The 20,125-nt window shown below is 42.2% G+C and overlaps 1 protein-coding gene across 1 annotated transcript in view; it reads left to right on the top strand.

Annotated features, from left to right (window-relative positions):
* Positions 1 to 20,125, top strand: part of myh14 (myosin, heavy chain 14, non-muscle) — a 32,404-nt gene that overhangs the window by 1,245 nt on the left and 11,034 nt on the right. Inside the window, exons 2-21 of the mRNA XM_085366497.1 lie at positions 2,618 to 2,798; positions 6,371 to 6,577; positions 7,625 to 7,781; positions 8,725 to 8,752; positions 9,633 to 9,747; positions 10,648 to 10,695; positions 12,100 to 12,192; positions 12,292 to 12,355; positions 12,559 to 12,657; positions 12,751 to 12,894; positions 12,990 to 13,204; positions 13,297 to 13,449; positions 13,751 to 13,924; positions 14,170 to 14,343; positions 14,465 to 14,579; positions 14,870 to 14,938; positions 16,039 to 16,244; positions 16,329 to 16,450; positions 16,603 to 16,672; positions 16,762 to 16,922. Coding sequence (XP_085222623.1) covers positions 2,631 to 2,798; positions 6,371 to 6,577; positions 7,625 to 7,781; positions 8,725 to 8,752; positions 9,633 to 9,747; positions 10,648 to 10,695; positions 12,100 to 12,192; positions 12,292 to 12,355; positions 12,559 to 12,657; positions 12,751 to 12,894; positions 12,990 to 13,204; positions 13,297 to 13,449; positions 13,751 to 13,924; positions 14,170 to 14,343; positions 14,465 to 14,579; positions 14,870 to 14,938; positions 16,039 to 16,244; positions 16,329 to 16,450; positions 16,603 to 16,672; positions 16,762 to 16,922 — 2,582 coding nt within the window. The 5' untranslated portion in view covers positions 2,618 to 2,630. The remainder of the gene's footprint in view (positions 1 to 2,617; positions 2,799 to 6,370; positions 6,578 to 7,624; positions 7,782 to 8,724; positions 8,753 to 9,632; positions 9,748 to 10,647; positions 10,696 to 12,099; positions 12,193 to 12,291; positions 12,356 to 12,558; positions 12,658 to 12,750; positions 12,895 to 12,989; positions 13,205 to 13,296; positions 13,450 to 13,750; positions 13,925 to 14,169; positions 14,344 to 14,464; positions 14,580 to 14,869; positions 14,939 to 16,038; positions 16,245 to 16,328; positions 16,451 to 16,602; positions 16,673 to 16,761; positions 16,923 to 20,125) is intronic.

Here is a 20,125-nt window from a genome sequence, read left to right as displayed (position 1 = left end):
ATGCATTTTCTCTTCGTAGAGACATAATTCATATGTCAGATTGTTATTTCTAAGCCCAAAACGAACAATACACTCTGACTGCTAATAAGTTTTACCCCAACCCCGATAGAGCACATTTCTTTGTGGCATTTAGAGGTATTAAATGCATATTAGTCAGCCACATGATTCACTCACATGACATGTTTGTACATTACTTCATCAATGCTGGCTGCAGTAAACCCATGTTTCTCTTCTCCTGGAAATAGTCTGTATATAGTCCCAGGCAAATAAAGTGTTTGTTGTTATATTTATTTAAAACTACATTACCCAGAAATATGAGAAAGTAGTAAGAAATAGACTTGGGGCTGAGTGGCACATGTGGGAAGTTTGAACTTAATAACAGTTGCACAGCTGTTTTATGTCACCCTGGGATCACATATTTTCCATACTGACTGTCTGGGTGGTGGCGACTCTTTTGTCAGCATGTTTACTCCACACCCACAGTTGTATTAAGGTTACAGGTATGGTAATCACAGGGCTGGGGACAGACGGGCCAAAAAAAGTGAGATGAATAGCAAGAATCAAGCTCGATGACATACCTGTTAAAGCATGGAGGATAGGCCTAAAGCTAACACACTCACCCTATACGACGGCACAAAAGCCTGTCTGGTCAGACTTGACTTGTTCAAAGGTAATCCCTTGTGCTTGTTTCAGAGGAACGTGTATTAGCTCATTCCTTCATAAAACTGAATTCTGTTAATTTCAATGACCTCACACAAAAAAAAAATCACCTGCATACTCACCATTTAGACCATCAGATGCCACAGATTTATATTAACATGACACTAATAGCTGAAGCTGGGATGCTAGAAAGATTAATCAAAAGGTTAATGTTATTTTAGGGAATCTAATTATCTGTTAACTAACAGATAATAAAACCATCTTGCTATCAGTGGTACAGTAAGTAGGTCCCAGGTTCAAACCCTGGCCCTTCTTGTCCAGTTAACAGGTTTTTCCCTTTGCTTACAATGATTTTCTCTGGGAAATCCAGTTTCTCCCATTATCAAAAAACCTGCTTAGTTAATGCTTCCTGTCTCAACCCAGATTAAGATTCTCTTTTGCAAGAAGGTCTTAATCTCAAGAGTTTCGCTTCCTGGTTCAATAGAAGATATGGAAAGTCTTAAAACACCTCTTGGCCTTTATTTGGGTAGATTAAAAAAAACATTATCTAAACCAACTTAAATATCAGTATCATGAGGACAAAAATGAAATGTGTGCATAGAATCACCAGGCAAATCTGCAAAAAAGTATAATTTTTTTTTTAGCTGTTATAACAAATTTGCTTTACACATGAAACATCTGCAGTTTAAGACCAGGAGGAGACTGAAACCCAGTCCTGAGGGATACAAGCTCCTGCATTCCCAGTTCTATTCCCAGGCCTAGATAAATGGGAGGGTTGTATCAGGAAGGATATCCAGCATAACATCTGCGCTAAATCAAAAAGCCTGGATAACCATCTGCTGTGGTGACCCCTTGGCATTAGGGGAGCCACCTAAAGCACCTATACCTTACTCCACTCCGAGCATCTCTGCTGTTGACATAGATTTCAGTTCAGCATACTCTGAGCGCATTTTTGACATTTCAGTTTTTTTTCTAGATAAATTTTTTTTGTTCTGTTAAAAGTCAGAAAGTATCATAATGTAATAATTTATAATAATGTACATTATCACGTCAGCAGCTCACAATATCAACTCAAAATGTCCTCACTTTACTTTCAGAGATTCAAAGAGATTAAAATAGCATCAAATATTCATTTTTGTTTTACTGATTGTTTCTCATTAAGTGATGAATAAAATAAATAAAGCAGTGGTAACAGCTGCCACACCTGCAACTGGGCTTTTCTGGTTGGCTTTATTGCCCCTCCTAGTATATTTCTTAGTTGTCTGAGTAGCTGAATCATTATGTTGTAGTACTGCAGTGATCCTGGCTATAGTTTGCCTTCATGTGTTAGATTAGCTGCCACTTTTAGACTGTCACCTCGTCTTCCACAGGACCCCAGCCCCTAAGGCGAATCAGCATTTTGGCACCACTGTGTCCAAGTCCTCAGTGAGAGGGCCTCTACAGTTTTATCTCTGCTGAGTCCAGTGGGCTCTAGTGCCTTATCTATTTCAAGTTAACAATAGATCCAGTCCATTTTGATCTCCTCTTCTTACTGCTTTCCCACCCTTTTCCCTTCCCATCCTTCCCCCTCTTCACTGTCATGTCAGTTTACTCAGTGGATTGATGTATCTCGCTGTTCCTCCACCCCTCCAGCTCTCCACCCAGCCATCTCTCTGTCTTTCTTTCATTCCTGTCTTCTCCTTGATTTGCTGTGTCTTTCAATTAGGCCATCGCTGGCCAAAACTCGGCTGGATATGGCTTGCGTGCTACTATTGCTCTTCCTATATATGTGGGTGCGTGGTTGGTTGCACATCAAGTGTGAGATGTCTTGGCACAGAATCACATTAGTATCACAGTACGACAGTCCTTTATATCCTCTGCAGAGCTCCAGTTTGTAGGCCTGTGGCAAGAAGTGGCTCAACAGGGAATGACTTTTTGTTGCGCCCTTTTTTTCATGTCTAATTCTCTCCTTACCTAGTGCCAGAAGTACCATGTCCAGGCCAACGGGGGGCGGTGCCAACGATGTCACCCGCTTCCTGTCATCGGGCACAGCGCCAGGGTCTCCCAACTCCAACAACTCTATGTTCTCTGCTGCCAGCCAGGCTGACTGGGCAGCTAAGAGGCTGGTGTGGGTGCCCTCAGAGAAACAAGGCTTCGAGGTGAGCTGCCATGACATGCGGTGCACGAGCACAAACATTTCAAATGCAGGATGTTAACACAATAGACAAGTTTCACTTGTTTTCTCATTCCTTCCTTCCACTGTCTGAGTTTGTTAATCCCCTGGTGAATTATTGGCCCTGAGTGTGTGCCCTTAGTTAAAGGTGTGTCAGACAGGTCAGGCACAGACATGGGCTGTGTGTGTGTGTGTGTCACATTTTTTATGTTTGAGGAGGTTTTTGTTACTATAGCAGTGCTCTATTTTTTCATCTTGTTGGATTATTTACTTTTGATTTGTGATGGTTACTTACATATGTAACTATGTAAGGTCTAAGTCAGAGGTGGGACCAAGTCATTGTTTTGCAAGTCTCGAGTAAGTCTCAAGTCTTTATCCTCAAGTCTCAAGTCAAGTCTCAAGTAATGTCAGGCAAGTCAGAGTCGAGTCTCAAGTCACTGGTGTAAAAGTCCAAGTAAAGTCACAAGTCTGAAATTTTGAATTTCAAGTCCTTTCGAGTCATTAAAAAAAACGAAAAAAAGCATGTTGCAGTTATGCTAAGTATAAATATTAGACCATGTAATTTTTAAATCTGTGTTTTTCTCAACACATGACAAAATAGTGAATTTAGAAAATATACACAAATTGTGAAATTGCACCTCTTTAAAATGCAGCTCAATTAAACTTAGCTCCAAGAATAATTTTCACCGACAGTTCTGAGATAAGCTGCATGTTATTCTTGGATGCGGTTGTAGGACCGGCTTTAAAATCGCATGATAAAAATATCATACATATAAAAAAAAAAACTGCATCACCAACGTAGCCTGGAAAACATTTGCTAGTTAGATGAAGTCAGCTATCTCATTGTAGCATATTTATATGCATATTTATAATTATACGGTTCTTGGAGTGAGTGCATACACTCGTGAAGTTTAGTAACTTACGGTCACTGCAACAAGCCCAGGTACAGTTTACCGACGGATGGGTGCAGGACCTTGAAATGCACCGTGTAGAAAGTAAAGACCATCGTACGAACAAAGGTAAGTTTACCAGTCTCACAAATCGTCGTCATAAATACACATTCCTTAACCGTTTATTAATAGGACCTTTGAGCTCAACGATAATTAATTAGTAGTGGAAATAATTTCTGGTAGCATCACAGAAATGTAGCAGTGACAATAATACTGTATGCTGTAATCGCACTGGACAATTAGTGATACAAAACAACTGTTTTACCCTGTGAATAAAAGTATATGTTTTTGTCAATGTACCATAATAACAGAAGCGAAACGCAATATTGTGTCAGGACAATTCACTATTTATGCACAATAAACAAAGGAGCATAGCGCGACAATTTCTGTTCAGCGCCAGACTTGCTTGTAACCTATATCACCAATTATGTTATGAAAATGACTCATTAACTACAACAGCAGACTGACCTTCGTGTAAATGCTTGGAGCAGACTAACCTGTGAGCTGGAGTGTTCTGGGACGTTATATTTGGTCTTTGAATGGCTGCAATCCAGGCCATCCGTCGCGTCTTTGTTACTTCGGAAACACGGCTCGAACAATTTCTCTTCAACGACGTAATCCGATAACAACCGATCTCTTTACCCGTCGGCTTCCCGTGGCTGTCATGCGACCGGCTATTGCAGTTAATAATACAACAGCTTCTTGACATTTTTGTGTTTCTTTTTATCGCTGTGTGACTGAGTTCAATTGAAAGCCTGCGTGCGCTAGTAACTCTTGTCACGAGTTCCCAGAATCCTTTGCGGTTCTATCCGTGAATGACGTCACATTTTCAATCTCTATATAATATGCATGTTAAATTTTATATTTGGGGTGAAATATCAAGTCTTTTCAAGTAAACCGGTTCAAGTCCAATTCAAGTCCCAAGTCATTGGTGTAAAAGTCCAAGTCAAGTCACAAGTCTTACAACATTTTTTCAAGTCAAGTCTAAAGTCATAAAATTAATGACTCGAGTCTGACTCGAGTCCAAGTCATGTGACTCGAGTCCACACCTCTGGTCTAAGTCATCAGCAGCGATTACCTCTACCTCTATTACCTCTAAGCATGCACGTCAGCTTGATAAGACCTCAGAGGGTTAAGTGTAGTTAGTATCACAGGCACAGTCTTACAATTTAATATTTTTGATTACGTTATTTACTTTTGTCATTTAAATTGTTTTACTTCCACTTAGTTTCCAGTTGTGATTTGCTCATTTCAGTTTGGCCTTTAGTCTTTAAAAATATTTAGTTTCATTTTCTTTACAATTTAAATGTGGGTGTATCCATCATGGACAAGTTTTCACAAGCTCAGAAAAGATATTACAGTAAAAAGAAAAAAACTTGATGTCATTTAGACATTCCAGTAAAAAGAACAAACAAAAGCGTCACCATGCTTGTTGTGCTGAAACATTTAACCACATTGATCCGTACTAAAACTAAGCACATGTCTCAGTTCAGAATTTATCTTTATTTCATTTATCTAAAATGTTTTTCACACCTTATTTGGTTAACTGTAACAGCCTTGATCATGAGGCCCTCATGTTATTTGTCTCACTTCACCTTGCTACTTGTCTAATGCTCATGACAAGTTTGCAGTGTGCATGTTGAAGGAAGTGACATAAGAATTTGAAGATTTGTCTCACAGCCTCTCTCTGTCTCTGCTGGACTCGTTTCATAAAAAAGCTCTATGAATAGAACAATACGCTCCTTCAGCCTCCCAATGTTAAAGAGGCCTTTGCAGAGACACTGACTTCATTTTACAATCATGATCAAGCACACACACACACACACACACACACACACACACACAGAAAGGCATGCACACTGTCATCTAGTTTCATATTCTTAGCTGGTAGTTCAGTGTGACTAACATTCACCCACATGAATGCAAACACACACAAACACACACACATTTTGCGTGTTGTGCATATCAAGTAGTGGAGAGAATAAAATGCAGCAGAGCAGGGTCCTGCAACATGGTCAGAGCTTGAGATCAGTACTTCCTGTCCAACAAGCACGAGATCAGCAGCGTGACAAAGGAGGTCGTCTCTGTCCTCATCTGTCACCGTCTATTCTCGTCATGCTGTCAAATGTAATGACACTCATGCTCCAAACCACACTTGGTCCCATTCTGACAAACATTTCTTTTTAAATATAGTTACAATGTTTGCTGTATTTTAAATGTGGGTAGGAGTTTTTTCTTCTTCTGAGGTGTAGTAAATGTGTGCATTCATTTTGGCAGTTTTCTTTAGCAAACTTCAAGTTATGTGAATGAAGTTCGACCTGATGTGCAGGCTTTCTGTTCTCCTCTAAGCTGAATAGAACTATACAGCTTAATATGCTTGATACAGGAAACTGTTTAACAGTTCGTTTGTTTTTTAAGTCAAAGATACATTTATTATAAGTGTCATCTGTTTGGAAAGCTGTTCTGAGTGATTTTGAGTCTGCCAAGTAGCATCTTCATAGCATCGTTGTGATCCAACAGTCTGCCCAAAAATCCTTTTATTAAACAAGTTTCATTTTGTTCTCAGTTACGAGGTGAAAACTCCTCAATGTTTTTCTATTAAATCCAGTCTGCCAGCATCCGAGAGGAGCGCGGTGATGAGGTGGAGGTGGAGCTGACAGACAGCCAGCGGCGGGTGACCTTGTCCAGGGAGGAGGTGCAGCGTATGAACCCTCCGCGCTTCAGCAAAGTGGAGGACATGGCCGACCTCACCTGCCTCAATGAAGCGTCGGTGCTGCACAACCTGAGAGAGAGATACTACTCTGGCCTGATCTATGTGAGTGCACCAACCACAGCTCACACTGTACACACATGCATGAGCAAGAGGAAGCAGTCGCTGGACACGTGAAGTCCTGGATGTTGTGTACATGTGAAGTGCGGTGGGATCTCTTGTGTAAGCTGATATGCATCGGTAAGAGATGCATTTCAGCTTGTGTGGAGTCAGTTTACGAAGTTGTTGTGTGGGTGTGGGGCAGCTATGGGGGCATCTTCAGTTTCTGCTGGAAAAAAAAGGGGGGGGGGGGGTGCAGATGTAAGATATCAGTGAAGTGGCATTTAAAGTGAAATAACATAAAGAAAATTGACTCGATTAAATGCAGAGCTTCCTGTTAATGATGTGTAAATAATGGAGGATGCTAAATAAGAGGTGGAAAGTCAGGAACGCAGAGAGATTGTTGGAATAGCTTTGAAGGGTGTATCATACTATTGGATAAGATAGGTGTGGGGGGCTTTCATGACTTTCATTTATGCAGCAATCATCATGGGAGCTTTATTGGTGTTGACACACTGTGTGTCATCACTGACTGTGTTTACAAGAGGTGCAATTTTTCTTTGAATTTTTAAAATCAATCCTTCTGTGCACAATCCTGTGCATTAATAAGATAAGATAAGATAAGATAAGATAAGATAACCTTTATTAGTCCCACACGTGGGAAATTTGTAATAATATGTAACCCGGGATGCTCTATACAATCTTGGCAGCACTGTTGCCTCCCTTCTGTGCTTTCTGCTAAAGCAACAGTTTAATGAGATCGTGATACTGCAGATTTTACACAGGCCGCCCACAGAACATGTAATTTTTGTCAGTCTACTGCAGTCTGGCCTAAATTACTTGTATTAAGTGTGTCAGAGGTCAGAAAAGTTGCAGATTTTGAAAAACAGTCATTAAACTCACTATCTTCTTCATAAAGTTGTATTTTTGAATTATAGAGTATAAAGAATAGGACTATGAGAGGTAAGACAGTTATATTCTGCTGGGATTGACATCCCCCACGCAAAATTAGGTCAGTGTGAATCTCTCTCTCCTGTGTGTGTTTTCTTCTAGACATATTCAGGGCTTTTCTGTGTGGTTGTGAACCCATACAAGAACCTGCCAATCTACACAGAATCCATTGTGGAAATGTACCGAGGCAAGAAACGCCACGAGATGCCCCCTCACATCTACGCCATATCAGAGGCTGCTTATCGCAGCATGCTGCAAGGTACTTAGTACTGTCTGTGACCTCTAACCCTTAGTTAACTCTGACCCTGTACATGTTCCGTGATCTTTGATCACTAAGCCACATTGTGAATACTGTTTCAAGGTGTGGTATATTCCTGGCTTTTATCAAAAGCCTGAAAAGTTAAAACAAATATACGGGATGGTATTTTTACAACTGAGATTTCCAAGAGTGGCACTCCTTTTAACGAACAGTCAATCCAGTGATATAACTGTGTATTCGTTGTGGTTAACCGCATAACTTTACATGTAATAGCAATTACTGACAGATACTTTTCATGCCCTCCCCGCCTTTCATGTAGAGTTTATTAAATGAGACAGAAAGGGTCGGTTGAGCAATGTCTCTGCCTTTGAGTGACTACCTGAGATAACAGAACAGGGCAGATGAGACTCTTTAGTCGAAATTACTACCTCACACCTCTTTAAGGGTAGGTGTGTTACCGAGGTGATTCAACCTGTATGACCAGTATGAATTCCTCCAGGCTGAGCGCGTGGGAATCTTAAAAGCAAATGCAAGCAATGTTGCAAACAGTGTCCACCCATTGACTACCAGTGTTGAGTGGTTTGGCAGCCTGGAGAGACCAGTTCAGCTGGTGACCAGCTTTGCTTTACAGCTCTTATTGAAAAGAAGTGACTGACATGCAGAGAAAAAGGGCTCAAATACACAGAATATTTATTTATTTGGCTGCATGGATTTCCACAGCACTTCATGCCCAGTTTGTGGGGGTGGAGGTTTAATATAACATGAGCCAGCTAATGCCTTAGAAAGCCTCTTCACTCCCATGGAGCAATCTACAGTGTGTTATTTCAAGGAATCATATGTCATTTATGTAATTCATTTTTATTCATTTTAGCCAAACTTGTTGTTGAACGGTTGGCGTTTTATGTCGCCCCCATGACCTTGTGACGTGTTTTCTCTCCCACAGACAGAGAAGATCAGTCAATCCTCTGCACGTGAGTAGCCTGCAGCAAGCCATCAGTGTGTCTCTGTGTACATGCTTTGTCATTTGGGAGGAGAATTTTCTAGTGTTTGCTGGAGTCCTTCTGCATTTGTATATTCGGTGTGCATTTCCTTTAATTAGTATGCATTGAGGCCTGCATGCACTCATGTGTTTATATTTGTAACTAAATGTGGTGCAAATCAAAACACTCTGGTCCTTTTATATAGATCAGAAGAGGAAAATGTGATAATTTCAGATTTTATCTGGGATTTTATATTTTTTCCAAGAAAAAAACAAAAATCTCAGCTGAGTAAATTTACATCTTAGTAATTCTTCCATGTAGCTACGTACACAGTTTCTATAATTGAGCGAAAAATAACACAGAAAATCGACTAAGACTTCAGTACCATATTGTGAATATAGCCAGCCTCCTGTCTGTGTGCACCCTACCTGCTTGCTTGCCTCTGATCCTACCATCCTGCTCTTCTTCCTGCCAGACTCTTCCTGTCATTGTCAAGGCTCCCAAATCAGGCTCATCTCGAGTCAGTCTCAAAGTGTGTGTGTGGAACAATTCGGCTGATTCTTTCAGATCTTTTACAGCTGCTATTTTTGTTCCTTTCTCCTCCATTATTTTCCAAAAGCAACAACACTAGCATAGCCTATATCCTTCACACCTGCCTTCTGTTTAGACCTGTGGTCTTTGAATGCACTGCATGGGCTCTAATGTTTATTATTGTGACTAGTGTGCGTTTGGCCACTTGTTCATGTGGATTCTCTCTCTGTAAAAATTATATATACCAATTCATGATTGAGACCATATGTTGAAGACCGAACATTTAGGCCAACAGGGGAATTAGCTGTGTTCCTTACATAGTTTTGTGTTTGTATTTCAGAGGAGAGTCCGGAGCTGGGAAAACGGAGAACACTAAGAAAGTCATCCAGTATCTGGCTCATGTTGCCTCCTCCCATAAAGGTGGCACTCTGGGTAGAAAAAAGGAAGCTGTGCAGGTATGTTACAGCAGAGGTGCAACAGAACAGAAGAAGAGCAGCTTGGAGAACACATCACATACAGAAAGGCTTTATAGAAACTTGGGAATAAAACAGGAGGGGAATGACAGGAAGGATAGAATGGGTGAAGAAATAACTAAGGATTGATGTGAGAAACCAATAACTGCAGTCTGCACTCTAAATACTGTACAGTTTAAATAAACCCAGTTACAACTATTTCAGGTTGACATTGCTGTTTACGTATTAGGCAGTCTTCGACCACTAAATCACCAATCTAGGAAGAGTATTGCATGTTTTAAGCGTGAAATGCTGCCCAGCTGGTGTATATGTAAAGAAAGACTGACGCTACTCTTGATGTCTTACAGTTAACTTTGGGTCTAAAAACAGGGGCTGTTAGTGTAGAAAGACTAAAAACTAATTTGAAACAGCTTGAAAAGATTGTCTTACTTTCTGTGACTCATGTACTGCAGTGTTTTAAGTGATTATTAAAGGGAGGCTGTGGAGCTTAGCTGTAAATTAAACTGTTGTGTTTATATTGAGTGTTACTCTCCAAAATGCATTGTGTGTCTAACAATCATGTCGAGTCAGCTTCCTTCCTTATAAAACCATATGTTAGCTCCTGCATTGTTGACATCCAACTTCATGAGCTAGCACTCCTTTTCTTCTCCTTCTTCTCCTTCTTTTCTTTTTTTTCTTTCTTTATCTTCTTCTTCCCTGTTAATTGATATGATAAGACATACCAGGTTTTCTGTAGGTGCAGTTAAGTTTATTGTATCTTAGCTCGGAGTGGGCTTCCTCTTTGAATCATTCTGAGCATTATTTCTTACCTTCCTTCCTGCACTGGTTTTTCCTTCATTTTCTTTCGTCTGCACTGTCCTTCTCTCTTGCCTGCATGTTCAGATGGACGGCTCTAGGTCCTTAACAAGAGGCAGCACTATAGTGAACAGGGTGAGTTAACTCTGTCTTGCTGCCCTGTCCTTACTTTTGCTTTTCTCCTGCCCTGATTTCTGCCTAATGAACTCCAACTAACTCAAAGCAGAGTAACCTTAAACCATTGAACTGTCATGCTGATATTGTTGCTCATTAACAGTGAAGCCCTAGACAGTATATTCGATTTAGACTGTTTCTGTTCTTTTGTTTGTTGTTATGATTGTTGTCTTATTTGTCTTATTTGTCTTTTTATTGTTTGTTTGTTTATCCAATCCACATGTTTGTCCATCCACCCAATCTCCTCCCCCTTAAAACTTCATTTTTTTCCCACACACAATTCACCAGAGTATGCAATATGTGAGTATGAAATATTTAGAAAACTTGGGTTTTTATTTATGGGGAGTCCTTTTTTAAAAGTGAAACTCTTCCTGTAGAATATTTACAGGACCTGATATGATTGTCTTGCTTCATAGTGAGAATCATATCTTCCTTCTTTCTGACTTTCATCTGAATAACCCGTGGTCTTGTGGGTCTTTAGTTCTGGTAGTTAGTTCAGTCTCTACTGTTATACTTAGCGGGCAGGTGGTTGCAAAGTGTTTCTGCTGTAGATGTGGTTTTAATAACACAAACTGAACATGATGCAATTGAATGATGTGGGAGCGGGTGTGTTGTTGCAGCTGTTTGTGTGTACAGCGTTTGAAGTGTACATACTCAACTATATGGCTTTGTTAATGTGTGCAGTGCACACATTGTTTGCTCTGTGTTTTGTCGCTATCAAAGGGCTGGCCTCTTGCTCTCTCTGTGTGCGTCTGCCTTTTGTGTTGACTGACTGGCATTCTTTGATAGTTTTTGCCATAAAACCATCTCCTGTAACTACCTCCTTTGATGCTCATTGCTGGCTGCTGCTGCATCGTCAGCTGCTGCATCGGCAGTGCGACAACTGCAATAATGCATTGCAGCGAGCTTGAATCAGCCAATATGTAGCTTCACATCTCGCTGTGTAACAGTGCTTCTCAACCAAGTCGATAGTAGCCCTTTATTGATTTTAAAAATCAATAAAAAGGTTTCAAAAAGGAAGTTATTAAACATATGAAAAGCAAATGTGCAACATAATTGATCCCCTTATCACGGATTGCTAATGAGAGACAAGTATTTAAATTATGTTGAGAATCATTTGTTCTTGTGACGGGGAATGGGGAGTGTGTTGGATGCTATATTGGGCCCTAAAATGCATCAGTATGTGTCACTGCTCTTCAAGACTGAGTCATGTATTTTTTTGTATTTTACATAACAGATCGTTAGTTCCTCTCAGCAGAGCAGTGTTAACGTGTGCATTTTAGTCTAGAGGCCACCATAGAAGTCTTTCTGTGAAGCTGTCATGTCTGTAGTTTTGTCTGATCAGACGTCTCCTCTGTTTCACAGGGTGAGCTGGAGAGACAGCTGCTGCAGGCCAACCCTATACTGGAGGCCTTCGGCAACGCAAAGACTGTCAAGAACGATAACTCCTCTAGATTTGTAAGAGTTGACTAGATTCATTAATCGGATAGATAAAGTTCTGCCGTCAGTATAAAAAGAAATGAACTGAAACATGAGCCACCTCTCTTGCTTTTTCAGGGTAAATTCATTCGTATCAATTTTGACGTGGCGGGATACATTGTTGGTGCCAACATTGAAACCTGTATCTTTCTGCTTACTTTGTGAAACTGCACTTCCTCCTGCCTTTACAGCAAAGGGGAGTGAGAAGGCAGACGGTCTTTCTGAATTTTTACTTGAATGCTTGCTTGTCCGTGTTCATTTGGAAAGCATTTAAGGGTTTACCTGTGTACCATACTAGAAACAACTTTAAAATGGTTGCACATATCCATAACTATATAAATTCAGACCTCCTTGAAAAGTCTCGGGCCACCCGTCAGGCCAAGGATGAGAGGACTTTCCACATCTTTTACCAGTTGTTATGTGGAGCGTCAGAGGAAACTCGAGGTGAATACAAGTGTCATTATAAAACATATATGCTATTTTTGCAAAACCGACTAGTAAACTGTGTCTAAAACTTGCTGTATTTTATGTCTCTAGCGGACTTGCTCTTAGGAACTGCTGATCAGTATCGCTTTCTCAGTGGAGGCTCGATACCTGTTCCTGGTCAGAGCGATTCAGAGAATTTCACCCAGACTATGGACTCCATGGCTATTATGGGCTTCAACCCCGAGGAGTCGATGTGTAAGAGAACAGAGGCGGGGAAAAAAATTGGGTATTTTGTGTCTTCAATCCTTGCTATGAATCACCTTCCTCTTCCCTGTCTTACTTCTCTGCAGCCATGCTGAAGGTGATCTCTGCTGTGCTCCAGTTCGGGAATATATCCTTCATGAAGGAGAAGAACCATGACCAGGCGTCCATGCCTGATAACACAGCTGCTCAGAAACTCTGCCATCTGCTGGGCATCAATGTGCTGGAGTTCACTCGGGCCATCCTCACCCCAAGGATCAAAGTAGGCCGAGAGTATGTGCAGAAAGCCCAGACTAAAGAACAAGTAAGATCTTATATGCAAAAAAGGCACACATGCTCATACATAAACAAACATTTGTCCCTGTGGAGTGTGACTATACATACATTTTCTCCTAGGCTGACTTTGCTGTGGAGGCCCTGGCAAAGGCAACATACGAGCGTCTGTTCAGATGGCTGGTCCACAGGATCAACAGAGCTCTGGATCGCAGACAGAGACAGGGAGCCTCCTTCATAGGCATCCTTGATATCGCTGGATTTGAGATCTTCCAGGTGTGTTCATGTGATGATGCAGTATAGTGAGAAGTTTAACCCAATCTAGCACAGAGGATGACTTTGTTCTCAAAATATAATAAATTGTCTGTAATTAAGTGAAACATGTAACATTAAGGGATATTTCTAGCATTATATTTGTATTTTTTGTGGAGAATAAAACAGCATTACAGATGTGCAGTGGTGTGAATTATATACAGTTTTATGTCTTTACAAATCCAACAATGTACCTGTACTTTTTCAGTGTACATAACATGAATTTTTCTATCTTTGTTTGCTTTTCTAAACCGATCCTATGCAGCTCAACTCCTTTGAGCAGCTGTGCATCAACTACACCAACGAGAAGCTGCAGCAGCTCTTCAACCACACCATGTTCATCCTGGAGCAGGAGGAGTACCAGCGAGAGGGCATCGAGTGGAACTTTATTGACTTTGGCCTGGACTTACAGCCCTGCATTGACCTCATCGAGAGACCAGTACATGCATACTAAAACACATTTTTACTTTTCATGAGATGAGACTAGATGCTGATAACTGATATGTGTTTTCCATACAGATGGGACAACGGATTGTTTATTTATAGTTAAATAAAGTGCATATTGTGAACGAGCCCACTGATTAACTAATACAAGCAAACAGCATCAAATAATTCTTTAATATTTTGTCATTTTGAATGAGGAAATCCACATTTTGCTAATAATTTCCCCTCTATTCATGTCAGGCCAACGCACCTGGTGTTCTGGCTCTTCTTGATGAAGAGTGCTGGTTCCCTCGGGCCACAGATCGCTCATTTGTGGAGAAGCTGTCTGCTGAGCAAGGCAGCCATCCAAAATTCTTCAAATCAAAGCAGCCACGTGGGGAAGCTGACTTCTCCATTATTCACTACGCTGGAAAGGTATCCCTTGACTTTTGTTTTTCTTTAATCTATCCTTTCAAATTTAGGCAACCCACGTTTTGACTTTCAGTGATGATCTGTCTCAGCTTTGATTTCTACCATGTGACCTCTCCTTCCACAGGTGGACTACAAGGCAAATGATTGGTTAGTGAAGAACATGGATCCCCTGAACGACAATGTGGCGTCTCTTCTCCACCAGTCGTCTGATCATTTTGTCTCAGAGCTTTGGAAAGAGGGTGAGACTTTCTGTTTCACACACTTTCTAAATGCTGCCTTTACAGATTTTGTATTGAAAACTTCAGCATTTTTTGCAACTGTGCCAGTTATAAATATTTAAGCTATTCTGGTGCAAAAATGTATTAACGTTACTACATTTCTCTCCTCTCTTACATGCCGTTTCTTTCTCGCTTTCTTCTGTTCTGTCTCCTTCTTGTCTTCTCCTCTTTTGCCTGCTCTTTATCCCTTTTGGGCTCCTTTCCTTTCCTATGATCTTGCTCCCTGTGGTCTCCTGATGCTTCCCGATCAGACATTCAAACTCTTCCTCGTGTGTACTTCTTTGACTCCTATGCCACACTGCAGACTAATGGCGCAGACAGTAGGTTTTTGTACCTCCTTACAATCCTCCCTCCGGCCACTGTTGTTTGCTGGCTGCCCAGTTTTTGTTGTCTTTATTGCTTTTTCTGCCATTTCCCCTCTTTTTAGTTGATGTTTTTGTGGTAGTGTTGTGTTGTATCATGTTGTCTCTGTGCTGTTGTGTTGCTCTCTAATTTCTCTTTCACCACGTTTTTGGCCTTCAGTACAAGTGCCGTAACTCTGTGGTGACACATTTCTTCACTGATAGTAATTCTCGTAGTGATTCTTGTCTGTAGAAGTTTCACTTCATTTGTCACAAAAGCCACATTCAGGATCACCTTAGAGTGTCTGCCTGTAACTAGAAGAGCTCTATTGAATTCAATTCAATAATTTAAAATGAGTAATTGGTTGGCCCGGACACATTTATAGTCATGTTAATTAACGTGCATGGTCTCTAAACAAAAAAAATGAAAGCGTACTTGCGTGCAGAAATGTGATCCTGAATCAGCTTTAGAGACGCAACATGTTGCTTTAGAGTATTGACATGTAAATAGCGTAGCATGGTTTAACCAGTGTAGACCTTTAGCTTTAGTCATCAGTGATCAGTGTGTTTTTTTAGTTTAGATCACATCTGATGAACTGGAGCATATTGATCTGAGTGGTGATACTGGCCTCTCTGTTCTTTCTACTTTTTACTCCTGTGTATGAAATTAGCTTCATACACTTAACAAAATAAACCATCAGTCTTTTCAGGCAGATCTGCAGCTTTGCCTGTGCAGACATGTCCAAAGTTGACAGGTTGAGCTTGAAAAACATTACCTGTGAAACTCATGCACTGTATTAAGTGTGTGTGTGCGTGTGTGTGTGTGTACTGGCTGTGGAAATAGATGCTATGGTTCTAGTTTTAAAAACTAATGATGGCCGAAATCCATCTCATATATTATTTCTGTCCAGAGCTTGATGGGAGATATGAAACCAGGTGTTGTTGCTATTGTGTAATAGCATTAACCTGTTCACTCACTCATGAAATGCCAAATCATGCTTTTTTATTTATTTATTTTTAACTTCAGCTAATTGATCATTTCTGCCAAAAGTGAGACCCTGTGCTCTGTTTCCTTCTAGTGGACAGGATTGTGGGTCTGGACCAGGTGTCGTCAGGAGAGAGCAGCGCGCCGGTCACATTTGGAGCAGCAGGACTGAAGACGAAGAAAGGAATGTTTAGGACTGTTGGGCAGCTTTACAAGGAGTCTCTTACCAAGCTGATGGCCACACTGAGGAACACCAACCCTAACTTCCTCCGCTGCATTATCCCCAACCACGAGAAGAGGGTGAGGCAGGCGGTCAGGATGAACTAGTGAGAAGAGATAATAGCCTTCTTTCTGCTGACTCTTTACCCATTTACTTTTCTTCAGGCCGGTAAGCTTTCCCCTCACCTGGTTTTAGACCAGCTGAGATGTAATGGTGTTTTGGAGGGCATCCGTATATGCAGACAAGGATTCCCTAACCGCATCCCGTTCCAGGAGTTCAGACAGAGGTGCGTATTTGTGATGGTCTTTTTGATTCGTGAAGTGTGAACTACACGCACACACTTCATGCCACTTTAAGAATCTTTTATGGCACCTGCCAGTAGACCTTTCTGCTCATCGTATCATTCACTCAATCGCACATTTATCATTTGTCTTCCAGATATGAGATCCTAACCCCTAATGCCATTCCTCGCACCTTCATGGATGGCAAACAGGCATCAGAACTCATGGTATGTAACTTTCAAGCAGCTAAAACTTCACAGCATTACATACAGTTGTTCAGATAGAAGCTTGACCAACTCCCCTGCTGCTCTTCTAGATCAGTGCTTTAGAGCTGGATAAAAACCTGTTCAGGGTGGGTCAGAGTAAAGTCTTCTTCAGAGCTGGAGTCCTAGCTCACCTGGAAGAAGAAAGAGACCTAAAGATAACTGATACCATCATACGCTTCCAGAGCGCTGCCAGAGGCTTTCTCTCACGCAAGTAAGACTAATTACTAATAGAGAACTATTATAGGCATCTCATTAGTTTTTAATGTCTTTTATATATAAATTCAATATAAAATATAAATGGAAGGACGGCTACAAGGCACAATCCCGCCCCCCGTTTGGCAAATCTGATCACGCCGCCATCTTCCTCATGCCAAAATACAAACAAAGGCTGAAACAGGAAGTTCCGGTTCAGAGGAAGGTCGCGCGCTGGACGAATCAATCGGTGGCCGCGTTACAGGACGCACTCGATGACGCAGACTGGGGCATGTTCAGAAACAGCTCCGACGATGACGTCAACGTGTTTACGGAAGCGGTTGTGGGATTCATCGGGAAACTAGCGGATGATACCGTGGAGACAAAGACTATCACGTTTCCCAACCAGAAGCCGTGGGTGGATAAAACCATCCGCGACGCTCTGAGATCCCGCACCGCTGCCTACAACACGGGACTCATGACGGGGGACATGGACCCGTACAAAGCCGCGTCATATAACGTGCGGAGGGCGGTGAAAGAGGCGAAGCAGCGCTACGGGAGGAAACTAGAGTCACAACTCCAACAGAGTGACTCTAGAAGCCTGTGGCGGGGACTAAGGACAATAACGGACTATAAAACACCAACAACTGGTATGACGAACGCGGCCGTGACTTTGGCAGACGAGCTGAACACTTTCTATGCTCGCTTCGAGGCTGCAGCTAAGGTCTCCAATAGGGCTGGGCGATATGACCCAAAATTCATATCTCGATATTTTTTAGCTGGATGGCGATATAAGATATATATCTCGATATTTTTTTTAAGCCATAAAGTAAGAACAAAAAGAGAGTTCTTAGTCAAAGCTGTGTCCCAGATGTCACACAGGCACTTTTATTAACATACAGCACAGATGTACATGAAAAATTACTCAAAATTAAATTATGAGCATTCATTAAATAATCATGCTCCATAAATAAAAGAAAACAAGGTTGTTTTTGTGCTAAACAAAGAGCTCACAATTGTGCAGTCAAAATATAAACTAAAAGACGCTGAGCGTAATAACAAAGACAGATTTCACAGCTGCTCTGTTCCCAAGTTTTGCTGTGTGACTGATAGCCTGGAGTTTGAAATCCGCTTCATAACCACGTCTCTTACAGGTGCCATTTATGGTCCTTATACACACACAATACGGTAATATTACGTTGATGCACAGTACGTATCACTCCGCGAAGCTCCTCGGTAGCCGTAATGCGCCGACAACCTATCAAGCGGTGCAGCTCCGTAGCTGACCAAAGTCGTACTCAAACATTTTGACAGATTGCTGAGCGCCGTGTACCACATAAAATCGGTTCGCGGCCATCAAGCACAACCAGAATTCATACATAAGGCGCGCTATCAACTTTTGAGAGAATGAAAGGATTTTAGGGTTAGCGCTGTTAGCTCGTTAGCGCGGTTAGCTCGTTAGCACGTTGACGCCGTCCAGCCCCACGCATGGGGCGATGCGCAGTAACTCGTTAACGGAGATTTGCCGTGTCCGTCTTGTCGCTGCCTGCACGTGAAGCGATGGGGGGGGGAGGGGGAGTTGTCTTCAGTGAAGGCGAGGCGGAGTAACGTTGCGTAGAGACAAAAGTGGACGAAAGAGAGGCAAACTTGCGGCTCCACAACTATAATTATAACGTAACATAGACTATATCGATATAAAGGATATTGTCACATCTTATATCTCGTATAAAAATATATCGATATGTTTTAAAAACTCGATATATCGCCCAGCTCTAGTCTCCAACAATGCTAGTGTTAGCGGCGCTAACGGCTGCAGACAGGAAGATACTGCCAGTACCGGAAACGTGCTCGTCATCTCCGAGCATGAAGTAAGGAGAGCCTTCAAGAGAGTGAACACCAGGAAAGCAGCAGGACCAGACGGCATCCCAGGTCGTATCCTAAGAGACTGCGCATACCAGCTAGCTCCTGTGTTCACTGAGATATTAAACATCTCTTTATCTCAGTCGGTGATCCCCACATGCTTCAAAGAGTCCATCATTGTTCCTGTCCCGAAGAAACCCCACCCTGCTTCTCTCAATGACTATCGCCCTGTAGCCCTCACCTCAGTAGTGATGAAGTGCTTTGAACGCCTGGTCAGAGACTTCATCATTTCTTCACTACCAGACACACTGGACCCACTACAGTTCACTTACCGTCCAAATCGTTCCACAGACGATGCCATCTCTCATCTCCTCCACACATCACTCACTCACTTGGACACTAGAAGGGGGAATTATGTTAAAATGCTCTTCATAGACTACAGCTCTGCATTTAATACCATAATTCCCTCCACACTCACCACCAAGCTGGAGCATCTGGGACTCAGCTCATCTATGTGTCAGTGGATCTCCAACTTCCTAACTGGCAGACCACAGGCAGTAAGGATGGGCGGACATGTCTCAGCCTCCACCACTCTCAGCACTGGAGCCCCCCAGGGGTGTGTTCTGAGCCCCCTGCTGTACTCTTTGTACACATATGACTGTGTGGCCACTACCAGCTCCACCACCATCATCAAGTTTGCTGACGACACCGTCGTGGTGGGCCTGATCTCTGATAACAACGAGACGGCCTACGTGAAGGAGATTAGGAATCTGGAGAACTGGTGCCAGAGGAACAACCTCCTTCTAAACGTCAGTAAGACAAAGGAGCTGATAGTGGACTTCAGCACTAAGCAGGAGAGGAACTACCAGACCCCCGTCATCAACGAGTGCCCAGTGGAGAGAGTGGACAGCTTCAAATACCTCGGAGTTCACATCACGCAGGACCTGTCATGGTCCTGTCGCATCAACACCGTGGTGAAAAAGGCCTGACAGCGTCTCTACCACCTCAGACGCTTGAGAGACTTCCAACTGCCCTCCAAGGTGCTCAGGAACTTTTACTCGTGCACCATAGAGAGCATCCTGGCGGGAAACATCTTAACCTGGTTCGGGAACAGCACCATGCAGGACAGACGAGCTCTACAGAGGGTTGTGCGGTCAGCTGAGCGCACCATCCGCTCCGAGCTCCCTGACCTGCACTCAATCTACAGCAGGCGGTGCTGGACCAAGGCCAGGAAGATCGTGAAGGACCTCAGCCATCCCAACAACAGACTGTTCTCTCTGTTGAGGTCAGGAAAGCGATTCCGCTCCCTGAAGACCAACACAGAGAGACTGAGGAGGAGCTTCTTCCCGCAGGCGATACGGT

This window comes from Diplotaxodon limnothrissa, linkage group LG11 (genome assembly GCF_057381915.1).
Source record: "Diplotaxodon limnothrissa isolate DT_005_m linkage group LG11, D_limnothrissa_male_GT1.1, whole genome shotgun sequence".
In the NCBI taxonomy this organism is placed as follows: domain Eukaryota; kingdom Metazoa; phylum Chordata; class Actinopteri; order Cichliformes; family Cichlidae; genus Diplotaxodon; species Diplotaxodon limnothrissa.
Note: the sequence above shows the minus strand (reverse complement) of the source record. Positions and strands in the feature narration are given on the sequence as shown.